The sequence below is a fragment of the Acartia tonsa genome, chromosome 7 (genome assembly GCF_053477335.1).
Source record: "Acartia tonsa isolate MP-2025a chromosome 7, ASM5347733v1, whole genome shotgun sequence".
Classification (NCBI taxonomy): Eukaryota; Metazoa; Arthropoda; class Copepoda; order Calanoida; family Acartiidae; genus Acartia; species Acartia tonsa.
This window is the reverse complement of record NC_137266.1, coordinates 43,029,554-43,043,371: the sequence shown is the minus strand read 5'-3', so window position 1 is coordinate 43,043,371 and position 13,818 is coordinate 43,029,554. Positions and strand designations below refer to the sequence as shown.

At 31.8% G+C, this 13,818-nt stretch overlaps 1 protein-coding gene across 1 annotated transcript in view; it reads right to left on the bottom strand.

Annotated features, from left to right (window-relative positions):
- The window catches only part of LOC145323803 (uncharacterized), a 145,768-nt gene that overhangs the window by 54,800 nt on the left and 77,150 nt on the right, over positions 1-13,818 (bottom strand). Inside the window, exon 7 of the mRNA XM_080166361.1 lies at positions 8,107-8,218. Within this exon, the coding sequence (XP_080022487.1) occupies positions 8,107-8,218 (112 nt within the window). The remainder of the gene's footprint in view (positions 1-8,106; positions 8,219-13,818) is intronic.

Genomic DNA, 13,818 nt, shown 5'->3' with positions numbered 1-13,818 from the left:
ACCAAAAGAGGGGGGGAGAGGAGCATTATTTTTGATGCGCTTTAAACTTAAACTTAAATTTTTGTTCGTTATCTATAATTTAGATTTTTCTCAATATTAATCCTATTTTCAATTATATATATATAATATCAATATTATTCTCATAATTGGCCTTTAAATTATTAATTTTTCATACATATGTTCATTTATGATAAATTAATTGAATTTTAAATACCTTTTAACCAAAACGGAAGAGGTTAAATTTTTTAATTAAAAAATTTTACAAATAATTAAAAGCCAATAAATCCCAATTGGACCAATATGAAGCTAGGAGGGGGGCAAAGGTGTAATGAAAATGGCTAAAAACCATCCCAATACATTTATAAAGCTTCACTGAAAAATATAACCGATTCATTCAGCAATTTAGCTTCACGAACCAAAAAATGATAAATATAGCATTTTGTACTATAGGAAAAGATTTTTTAAAATTTTACTGTAATTTTGAATATTAAAGTATGAAGTATAAAGTATATTGAAAATTAGCCAGAATCCCTCCTAGCCCTCCTTTCCAAAACATCAAAATGAATGCGATGATTTTTATGTTCTAGTTTTTAAATCCCAGTTCAATAAGACTAAACTTCCCCTTGTTTTAACCCATTTTCTCGTATTCTTTCAAAATCTTTTAATATCCAGTGGATTAGAACCAGTTCTCATCCATACGAAAAAATTATGTGTAGCATCGTTTTACATTCAGTTTTCTACGAATATAAAAATGTGCATGGAAATTTGGCTGTTTATAGCCCATGACTTCGGCATCTCGGGGCTAAAAATATAAACCTCGAATATAAATTTCAAATATTTTCTATGTAGCAATATTCTTATTTAGGGACATGAATATATATTCAGAATTTTTAATCAATTTAGATTTAAAAAGAAAACAATCTTTTAGATAAATTAGCGATTAGCAAGATCTAAGCTAATATAAAAACACTTTACTAGCTTATATCCTATAATTTACAGTAGTAACTTATTTTTTCTGAACCTAAAACTCTGTTCCAACCATAAAACCTTTATAAAATGTCTATGGATGGGTTTAAGCTATTTCCTGAGCTCCATCGCCCTCCCCTAGAGGCCAGGAATGAATAAATTAATATTTTCATTTTAAGAATATCGTTCCCCAAATAATTTTAAGTATGTAGAACCAAAAAAATGCTTGGGAATAAAACGTTCTGACAATACAGACTAATATTTATATTATAAATTATAACAAATAAGGATGACAACATACATAAAAGAGAAGTTCAAAAAAACAGAAAGCCGAATATATGAAAATGTCCTTTTTAAATTCTAGAAGCATAATATTATCTAAAAATTTGAAGAAAAAATTTATGTTTTTTAATCTTTGGAGTGCAGAAGGGGGGTGTAGAGAGGTGTCAACGCCCCCCCCCCCTAAAATTGAAATTGACAAGGCTTGTCTCCTCCTTTATTTTCGCCCCCAAGCCGTTTAACATCCCCCTGGTAAATCGCTGTTCACGTTACAGGCATATCTGTTTAAATTGAAGGTATCTTGTTATCGAAATACATGTGTTTAGATATGCACTATATAAAATTGTTCCTAAACGTCTTATGAATCCCCATTTCAAATTAGTCAATGTAATTTTGCCGGAACACCACGGGAAAATAATTCGTCCTTGCATAATTTTTCATTGATGGGCGGATATTTACACATTTTAGAAATGTTATGTTTTTCAATAATTCTATGGAAATCAGGAAGCGAGGGGACATTGGACTGTTTATTAAACTAGTCCCCAAAATTTAATAATCTCGTTTTCTTATTCGTTTTTCTAACAACTTTGGGGACTTTTATTGAATTTTGGTGTCCAAACGTTTCATCCACTAATGGTAGTCTACAGAAGGGGAGAATTTTTGTATTATCATTAGGGATGTATACCAATTTATCGACTATTGTCTGATCCACTCAGATCTCTGATGGGAAGTGAGTTGAAACCAGCATTTACACACAGGGATTTACAGTGATAGGACAATGGAGATAGATTAATGTATACTCCAAATTATTATGAACAAAATTAACCCTTCTGTAGATCATAATTAGTGGTGGGAACGTTTGGACACTGTAAGTTTATACTATCTTATAAAGATTGAATAAAAGTACCCAAAGTTTTAAGTTAATAAACTTTGGGTACTTTATAATTTAATAGTTATTTCTCGCATCGTATTATAAACGGTTTTCCGCGGATATAGAAAGTACAATTATGAGAATAAAACTAGTTTTTTAGCCCCGTGGTGCCGAAGGCACCGGCTAAAAAAACTGGAAAGCTGGATATAATACGATGCTAGACATAGTTTTTTCGTATGGATGAGAACCGGTTCCTATCCACCGGATTCGAATGAATACGAGAAAGTACATTATTTATGTTTTATTAAAATTGATAGATATCTTAATATTACAACAAGTCCGCCTGTCATAATGAAAATCTTCACTTAAACTTGACTTGCTCTTCATATATGCATGATACAATAGAGATAAAAATAGAAAAATAGAAATAAATATTTTAGTTTGTTAGAATATTTCTATTTTCAAAAATTACAATTATACTTCTAATCATATCTATTTAAACGTAACCGGATCTGTGTGTGTCTGTGTTTACCGTAGGACCCCATTAACCACTGAACCGATATGGTTCTCTTACAACGTAGCTTTTTAAAGATCCAGGATAATTTTATAACTATTTTTGGGGAGGGTACCGTTTTTAGAAAAAAATTGCCCTCAAAAAGTTTTTTACTTTTTCTTTTGTAAACTAGATTGAAAGTGAGGGGTCGACTACCCACCCCGTATAGTGCCGCTAGACGCCTCTAGGGGCATTTTATTAAAGTCTTTATGATTGTCCATTAAGACCTTGTTGTACAGTTAACCAATTAAGTTCTCAATTTTAGGATAGCTTCACATAGAATCCATGAATGTTTAAGGCTATTTTATGTTATTATGTTTATTTCTGAGAATTGTATCAGTCAATTACAACATCTCAAAGACCCCGGGGAAAAGACACAAGAAAAATACCATTTGAATAGTCTATTCTACCTCTATTCTTTGGTTCTAGATAGTGCATAATAAAGAGCAATCACGAATACACACACACTCACACACAAACACAGACCCACACACACAAACAGGCACACACACACACAAACAGACACTCACACACACACACAAACACACACACACATACACACACACACATCCACATCCAAATACAAAAACACACACACATACATAAACTACATGATAAAGATTCAAATTCGAGAATATTGACTACCTCTAGAAAAGGAATCTTAAGACAATGGACGATAAAAAGATGTAAACACTCAATTAAGACAAAACAAATTATACCTTCTGTTTATGAAAATTAATGGTGGAAAATTTTGGATTCTGAAGGTTTGTAATGTACAACACAATCAAAGTTTAATAAAAGTCCCCGAAGTTTTTAATCATGTTCGGGCAATAGACATTTTTATCAATTATGATATGTTTTAAATTTTCTCTTTTATTCGCCAGGGAGGGATAGTATAATTGACTGTAATTTATACCCACCCCAAAATTTTGTAATCTTTGGATCCTTTTATCAAATCTTGATTGGTTGTTACAAAATAACAGTGTTCAAACTTTTCCACCAACTATTCTAATCTACAGATCAAGTAATTTTGTTTATCATCATTATTGTTGGTGTATATCAATTAATCATCCATTGTTTTATCCCCTGTTTATTCACCCATTTATGTGTTTGTAATTTTACAAAATTGATTCTATTGATTCAAACCTATAATTTAAACAATTTATAATTGGTGTTTTTACAATTAGGATACTTATTAAAAATAGCTGAAACTGTTGTTAGTGAATCATCCTATCATAAAAATGTAACAGGATATTTGTTTGTCTGTGTGTTTGTACTTATTGATCTTGCTAACCGCTGAACCGATTTGGTTCTCCTTTACAGTGAAACTTCTTATAGGTCCAGGTCCTCACTTTAAAATCTTTTAAACAAGTTTTTTGAGTAAGACATGTTTTTAGCTGTTTTGCATAAATCCACCAAATGAAATAAATTGATTGACAGTCAATTGAACTTTTATGTATGTAGCAATAGGAAAATACGATGATCAATACCTATCTCTAAGCATTTATACAGATTGTGTATTGAAACAAGGACAATTATGTTTATAAGTAGCGCAGCATAAACATTTACTCCTTTTAAGATTATAGTTATTGGTGTAAAAGTTAAGACACTGCTAGTGTTTCCCAGGTCCTATGACAAACGCAGGAGTCCCAAACGTCGGAGTGGACAAACGCAGGAGTGGATACTTAACCTAACCTAACCTATTTTAAACCATTCTTTAGGTTTTTTAAATGCCTAACCCCTGCGGGTGGCTTATTTGTATCTTAACCTAACTAACCTAACCTGTATATAGATACCTAATTAAATTAATATTTTAACACTCCTCCGTTTGTCCACTCCGACGTTTGGTACTCCTGCGTTTGTCCTGGAACCGTTTCCCAACCTATCAAGTTATAATAAAGTTTTTAAGCCAACGAATGAGATGACGTGTTTACAAAACTTCAAGTTCAGAAATAATTTACAGTCTAATATCCCCTCCACGATAGCTCTCCATTTATGGATGGTTTACGGCCATTTTTTTGCTCACTACCCCCCCCCCCCTTGAGTTTACTGGGCCCCTAGACACTAGGGACAAAGCCATTAGTTACAAAATCTATGTGTAGGTCACCATAATTTTACTTGGCATTGAATCTAAGATGCTCATTGCTCAATGTATCATTTTAAAATTTATCCATTTATCTTTTTGATATAATTTTTAGTGTATTTTCACTGCACCCCTAGCATATAGGGGCTCTTCATTCAAATTAATAATGGAACATATAGGAATCCTAAAGGCTCATATCTGAAGATTAAATAGCAAGGACTTTTGTAAGGTTTCCTTAAAAGGAAAAGTAATTCAGTTCAATAGCAATTCTTAACGAAATCTTAAGTTTCAGATAAAAAAAACCTGCTGAATATAATAGGATATTAACAAAATAATTCGAATAGATAGACGTGAAGATAAATATTTTGAACAGTCAAATAGATTAAGACAAAAGTAGATGGATAGACATATAATTGTACAAATTAACTAAAAAAAATACATAACGTTCATATGAATAGATAGACAGATATATAGATAGATTTAAAGACAGATAGATAAACCTATAGATTGATGGATAGATAGGTAGATATATAAGACAGATTGAAAGACAGATAGATATAAAGGAAAGACAGCTTGATAGACAGAGCTATAATGTTATTTGTAGAAAAAACAATGAAGTTAACCAGATAAATAGATAGATAGACAGACAGATACATATATAGATAGACAGAAAATTGTGAAGTTATATAGATAGATAGTTAGAAAGACAGATAGATAGATTATTTTGCTAGTTTATGTCAGATGAGACAGACAATCTAATTAAACATGACTTTACATTACAATAAAGCTGTATGCTTCTTTAAAACAACATTTTTACATCAAAAACAGCGAAAAAAATGCTTTTCTTCATAATCTTTCTACAAGATAATTAGATGGTATTGTCATAAAACTATTAAATATGAAAATAAAAGCCTATTATATAAAGTAGTAAGGTTTTTTATTTTGTTTGTCCGTTTCTTGCAAACCAGAAAACCGTTTGAGTTCTCCATTTTAGGGAAGCTTTATAGAGTTACGAGTGTAGTTTCAAACTAATTCATTTTAGGATGGCTTTAGGCTATTATAAATCCTTCCTCCCTTATACGCTAGGAGCGAAGCAGAAAGAAAAAAACAAGAATAGTTATTTCTTTCATCGTATTATAAACCGCTTTCCGCGGATATAGAATGTACAATTATTAGATTAAAACCAGCCCCGAGGTGTCGAAGGCACGGGCTAAAAAAATAGTTTCAATCTTATGATTGTACATTTCTATATTCGTAGAAAGCGGTTTATAATACGATGCTAGACATAGTTTTTTCGTATTGATGAGAACCAGTTCCTGTCCACCGGATTCGAAAGAATACGAGAAAAAATATATCAATGAGGAAAATCAGCATATTTATATTTTTCTGCTTATTTTTGTAGAAACCTTTAAAATTATATGTGTGTATGTGTGTGTGTGTGTCACCTTTTAACATTATGTAATCCTATCAGGGAGAGAGGGGACTTTGCACTGTAAATTATGATGGTATCCAAACAAAATTTCTTTTTCATTCTTTTAAAAACATTGGGTACCTTAAGCTTTATTGGTATGCGCAAACTATCAGTGTCCAAACTTCTCAACCAATGATTATAATCTACAGAAAGGGTATTCTTTATCATAATTGGTGGTGCACATCGAAATAAGGACCATTGTCTTAAAATACTGAATCCTGTGGATGTTTATTCAATATGACGAGAAAAATAACATACATTCTTCTTAAAGTATTAGAAGTACAATATTTAGATTTTAAATTTATTTTCTGTTAGTTTATAGAGGGTTAAGACATAGGCGATAAATTGATTTATACCCCCCAAAAAAGATGAATATTTGATATAATAATTGGTAAAAAGTTTGTTAAAGCTAGTTTGATCCAACCAATCAAGATTTGATAAAAGTACCCAAAGTTTTACAAACTTTGGGTACCAGAAGCAGTCCAGTGTCCCCTCTCTTATCAAGTCTTTAGAAGGGTATATACAATCTAATTATGAGAATGCAGCTCAAAAAGTCTTCATTTAAACAAATGGCAATTTTTACTGTATTTTGGTAACACTTATCTTAAGTTATGCGTGTAATATACGGGGAAGGAAGTATGAAATTGTTGTACAAGTTTTAAGAAATGCAGAAGAAAAATTCATAAAGAAAAACAATTTAGATAAATAAAACGAAAACATTAAAAGCAATTGTCTTATTCCTCAAGACTCTAGCATCAGGAATCTAAAGGGATAAGACAATGGGCGATAAATTAATGCACAAACCCAATGATGATACACAAAAATGTCCCTAAAATTAGGGGTTGAAACGATTGTACGGAAAACTTCATGAAACAACCAATCATAATCCAATAAAAGTCCCCAAAGTTGTTGATCCAACGAATAAGAAAATGTTGTCATAAAACAATGAGGACTAGTGTAATAAATAGCCCAATTTCCCCTCCCTTCCTGCTCCTGCATAGTATTGGAGTAGCTTTTCTGGTGAAAAATTAAAAACTATAAAAAATACATTTCTGAAAAATTCTCATGAACTAGTCGTAAAATTTTTAAAAACGCTAAAGTATTTCGTAATTAAGCGTTTTCTTTTAAAAGATTAAACTCTCTAAGTTTAAAAGAAGAGTTGACTACATAAAATCATGCTTATTTTAGAATTGATTCAATTAAGTATTAAGGAGAAGGAAAAATAGAACCCGGCAAGCAGGGTTTCGGATCCGGATCCGCAAGGATCCGCATATTTTTGAGTCTAAGGATCCGGATCCGGATCCTTGGACTCAAAAAAATGCGGGAAAAATGGAAAAAATCTACCTAAATTTATATAAAATCTCAGACATTCTCTTGATGAGAGCCAATCTTTAAGGTTTAGGTTCAGACTTGAAAATTGAAAGTATTTTTGACTTCGAATTAAAGAATAAAATTTTTTTGAAAAAATTGGTGATTTTATTTTTATTGTCAAGGATCCGGATCCGGATCCGCACTGACCAAATTTTGAGGATCCGGATCCGCATACAATCAATGCGGATCCGAAACCCTGCCCGCAAGGGTTAAAGCTCCCCTTAGAAAGAAGATATATTTTTTTAAAGTTTAAGTATGAATTGGAAAATTGGGGAGGGTGGTAAAAAACCTTAATATTTCACGGTATCTTTCTCCTATTTTTAGCCCCTACGGAGGACTCTATCCTTGTAGGGCCAATTTCCTAACCCTGCAAAGCAATCATTAAAATTTACCTAACCTAACCAAAAATAAAATATCAAAAGCTACTGTGAAAATACGACGAAAATTCGTTTTCTTTCCATGATTCAAATCAAGACATCCAGACAAAGATTATGAAATGAAAGTGTGTGTACCTGGATCTGCATCCAGCATCTGAGGTTGTCCCCGAGGAAGTTGGCGGTCACAGGATCCAGCATATCCACCTGGTAAGGCTTGAAGGTCACGGCCTTCTCGTAGAAGTCATACCTAAACAAAATTAGTTTTTTTATACAAATCTTAATCATTAGGTACTAATAAGAATAATATTAGTTGTGGATAGGAGATTAATAAGAAATTAAATTATCTAATAGTTATTTCTCGCATCGTATTATAAACAGCTTTCCGCGGATTTCCTTAATCCCGAGATGCCTAAGAAAACTGGATATAATACGTAATACGTATGGACGAGAACCGGTTCTAATCCACCGGATATTAATCGGTTTCGAAAGAATACGAGAAAATTGTATTTTCTCTCCATGATCAAATTCACAATTTCGATATCAGAAATGTGGTATGCATTCATTTCCACTTATTATTCAGGGTTCTAAAGGGATAAGACAATGGCCGATAAATTAATGTACATCCCCAATGATGATACACAAAATTACCTGTAGATTACAATTAGTGGTTGAAACGTTTTAACACTAAACTTAATAAACAAATCAATCAAAATTCAGTAAAAGTCCCTAAAGTTGTTAAACCAACAAATAAGAAAACTTTATTATAAAACTTAGGGGACTAGTTTATTAAACAGCCCAGTGTCCCCTCTCTCTTTCTCTCTGTTTATTAGTATTACATCAGGATAGCGGGGTAATTTCTTTCGGGAGGGTTGTGGTACCCTTTCCAAAAATAGTAATAAACCTTCCAAAGACCTATGAGAAGCTACACTGTAAAGAAGAACCATACTGGTTCAGAAGAATCCTTCGGTACACACAGACAGACATCCAGTTACTTTTATACAAGGATAATTTAAGTAAAAAAGAGGAAGATATATTTTGTGCTGTTTTAATAGTCTCATTGCGATACTAATGAATTTATATTTTACGTGAATGATGAGACACTGATAGGGTTGCTTGGAGATCAGCTGAAATAAATTTCCTATTCGAGCCCTAGTTTCCTAAAGTGTACAGCAGATAACCCAATTATTGCAGACCCTATTTTCAGCGACTCCAGTCAAATGGAAAAACGATTTAATGTATAAACGATTTATACATTATACATTCAAAAATTTTAATCTTTTAAATTTTGATTTTTTTTTTAAGTTTAAAGCTTTTTTAGCTAGTAGCAAATATTGAGATAGGACGCGGAAGCTACGCACACTTTCGGAAACTAAATTCAGTTCACCTTGCTTGGAATATGTTTTTATATATTTTGGGTACTATGGAATATTATTGTAATTTTAATAAAATTTCACAACGGCTTCGAATTCGATTAACTTCTGCTGTTAAGACTATTTTTTTTACATAACTCTCTTTGAAATTTTATAATAATGTATGTTTAAGATAACAAAAAATAATATTCTATAATTCCTTATATTTTATTTTCGTGGACAATATCTATCTATTAAACCAAAACATGTGTTTTATTCACGTTATTTTTTTTTATCAATAAAAATAAATTGGCTCCGACTCCAATTAATTTAGGATTAAAACTATTTCTGATCCAGACTAAAAAAAATATTATTTGTTTATTAAAAACTCCAATTTGAACAATTTATGCCATAGTGTTTTGGCATATTTATGAAGTGGGGAAAGAAAGAAAGTGCATCGAAGAAATTTTTGAGGACCAATTCTTGGACATTACATTTTGTACATTTTGTAGGCGAGAAATAAAGAACTAATATCTCTTGTTCCAGGGAGTGAGGGGATATTGGACTGTAAATTATGCTGGTTCCCAAAAAGTTCTCTCATTCGTTGGCCCAAAAACTTTGGGGACATTAAGGTATTCTATAAATGGAGCTATCACTAACTATTTTTGTTAACCCTTTAAAATGTAAACAATAAAATGTACATAACATTGATGCCCTGTGTTGGAGCATCAAAATTTTTGGACTGAATCAAAAGGTGTTCAATTTAGCGTGAAGGACGTACGTATTAGGAATTCTTATAGGGTAGCAAAGCTATTCTATAATTTGTTTTCAAAATGTATGTCAGTGTATGGATGATGGCTTAAGATATATGTATTTGACATATAATAGTAAAGATGTTTTGATCTATTTCTGTATTACTTAAGATCTTAGGAGCGGACTTTCCTTTGCAGATTTCTTTTGTCCATCGCAGGTTTTAGGCCATTTTAAAATGATTATTTGTAGTCAAAAACCTTATTAACTATAGAACGTTAACAATATTTGCCTCCTCAAAGAAAAATTATATTTTAACTAACATTTAATGTCTGCTTCATAAATATTGTAGTCCTTGTTTTTTTCTTCAATTGAATAGGAAGAAATCTTTACAAAAATGTACTTTTCTTAATGGGGGAGAATGGAAAAGCATCCTCCTATGATATAAAGTAGTAAGTTTTTTGGACTGTATCTAAGGATCTCCTAAATTAATGGTTCAAAGTGGTTGTACTTTTCAGGGAAGCTATTTAAATGGCCTGAGGTGGCTTTAGGCTAATTTTCTGACCTCAACCGCCCTCCCCTAGAAGCTAGGGGTGAATCAACAAGTATGCTATACTGTAGTAAGTTGTTTGTAAATTTAGAAGGTCATGTTTTGGGCTATAATAGCAGAGGGATGTTCCATAAAAATATGGCCTTTAGAAAAATGAATTGTAAAGTAATTTCTAGCATTAATATTTAATACCAAGCTTTTTCTTATAAATTATATTTTTTTTAGTTATGGATTCTTCTACATTCCTAACTTCTCCAAAATTTAATAAGCTGCCAAAGGCAGAATTTTGTTCCTTAGAATTCAGGAAAAAATTAATATATCAACCATTGTATTATCCCTCTTTCAATAGTTCCTAAAAAGGAGTTGTTTATACTAGTACTAGTTAAATTCTATTCAATAAAAAAAAAATTGGGAAAATATCACTTCTGATTTATTAATAACTAGAGGCTTCGCCCCTAAAGATAATAGGAAGTCCCCCTTTGCGCGAAAATAAAAATGAAAAACTTTATGATTAAAACCAGTCACTCAAATCATGTATAGCATTGTATTACAGACAATTTTCCACGAATATCGAAATTTAAAAAAAATTCATAAAGACATGATTTTTAACTATTGCTGAGATCCGGTTCTAATATAGCGGATATTAATCGGTTTCGAAGCGATACTGGAACAAACATTAATTATCATTTTAAGAGGAGAAATCTATGTTCATCCTTCCAACCCAATTATTTACATTATGAATAAAATAAACAAATCCAAGGCGAAATTACATTTGAATAATATTTATTCATTATAATGACTTCTATATATTTAGACTTCATAACTCAGGGATCTTAAGGGATAAGACAATGGACGTGAATTTTTTTGTTTGTCATTCCCCATTGATCCGCCCTGACATATAATAGAGGCTTCGGCCCTAACCAAAGATAGACCAGTCACTATATATTGATAGGTGGGAGATGACCTCTGCCTCCCACCCTTTGAAAGTTTTTTAAGGGATGGGAATAAAAAGCTTTTCATGAAGGAATAAAACTTTTTAGGGAGTTTCCGGGATCTTATTGGATACACATACAAACATCCTAAAACTTTTGAGTGGGATATGAAAACATTATTATTATTTGATTCTTTATTTGTCTTAACATGAAATAATATGAAAACATGAACTTTTTAGAATCAGGTCCACAAGGATAGGATAAGGAATAAAAAATTTATCTTCCCCAAAATTCTAAAGTATATAATATAGGCAGGGATCTAAAGGAATAGGACATAGGCCGATAAATTGATGTACATCCCCAATGATAATTCCCAAAATTACCACTTCTGTAGATTATAATTAGTAACGTTTGGACATTCAACTTATTGAACCAACCAATAAAAGTCCAATACAAGTCCCCAAAGATGTTAAGCCAACGAATAAGAAAACGTTATAATAAAATAGTAATATCGAAGGCAATAAATTATTGTTAATTAATTTAATCTCTATTGCCCCCTCCCTCCCTGGTTAAAAACTGCAAATCTATTGTCCATTGTTCATCCGTCCATCTCAGAATGGATGGACAATACAAACGGGGTCAAAAATGAGTTTACAAAAAACTGCACATAGGTCTATCTTTTTTAACCCCTTTATACAAATAAAATAAAAGAGATCAAAAAGTTTTTTTTTGAGCAAAGCTTTTTGTAATTAGGGGTATTGTTACGTCAGTAAATTACAAAACCATTTGCATTTTTGGTATGAAAGAGTGTCTGATCGTTATAAAACCTTGATAAATTCCATCATAAACAAAAACGATACTTTTATATTTTTCGTTAAAGTTCTAGTCAATTATTTAATCGACCCTAAAAAGGATAATAAATATCTTGTGAACAGCTTATAAGAAAACTAGTTATGGTCAAAGGCAGGTTTTCTGCTATTTTGCAAGGGGAGTGGTAATACAACACTAAAAAAAACTTTCTAAAACCTTTATTTTTTTGCTATTCATACTATCGATTATAGGAGAACTCGTCGCAACCCCGCCATTTAGTAAACGATAGTTTGTTCAACATTTATACTAGAAAACTTATAGCAACATTTTATAACGCTATAATCCAAATGACATAATATCATAGGCCTGTTTTTAAGAGATATGCAATGAATTCCGCATCAAAAATATCATCCTAAATGCTACCTGTTTAAGGAGCTTTATAGAGTGCCTATAAAAAATAACGTCAAACTTGCCTACCATTGGTCATTTGTATTTTGTGGCGTCATTTCTATAGGCACTATAAAAAGCTTCTAAACCATTTTTGGGCTAAGTCTTTCCTCTAATCTAACTATTAATGTAGCAGCAGTAGGAACCGTTTTCAACGTCTTTAGTTTTGCCGCGGTGTTGAGCCGAGACTAGAACCCAATGCCTTGTCGCGGGTTAGATAATTTGATACATGTGGAGAAATAAATGCACACCTTATAATATTTGGCCTTGGAGAAGGATCATAAATTCTATTCAAATTAAAATAAATAAAAAGCAACAAGGACAATTATGTTGCCCATAAGTAGCGTAGCATATCCAAACAAAAAAAGTAGTTGTCAAATATTTTCCAAGATCTTAAGGAATGAAACAATGAACAATTCAATGTCTCCCTAAAAAAATATTCTCTCTATCTTTCATGGCTCCTGAGAAAATCAAAACAGACTCGATATGGACGAACTGACAACCCCTCAAAAAAAACTTACTCCTACAAATAGACGTGCAGACTAATTTAGCAATTATAGAGTAGCTGCGCTACTTTAGTATAGGATTTTAGAAAAAGGATAAGGTTGGATTATTCTAAATTTAGATTATTTATATAGATAACACTTAATACAGTATTATTCCATTTCTATATAGATAGATGTACATTTTTTATTAGCGAAGCTACTCTATAAATGTACCCTATCATAAGGATTTATGTACGTCCATTAATTAAACTGACCATTAACATTTTTCAAAGAAACCTTAGTTTTAGTCCATTGTGATTCTTATGACAATTAGACAAGTGTGCAAAGGTATAAAGAAAAGTATGTCTAAATTATGTACTAATGGCTGCGCCCTAGCTTCTAGGATATTTGTATTTCAAGGGGCAGGGAGGGGGGGGGGGGAAATAGTCTAAAACCATCTTAGAAACTGCGTAAAGTATCTCTAAAGTCAAAACTCAATCGGTTTAGTGGTTACTGAGATCTTA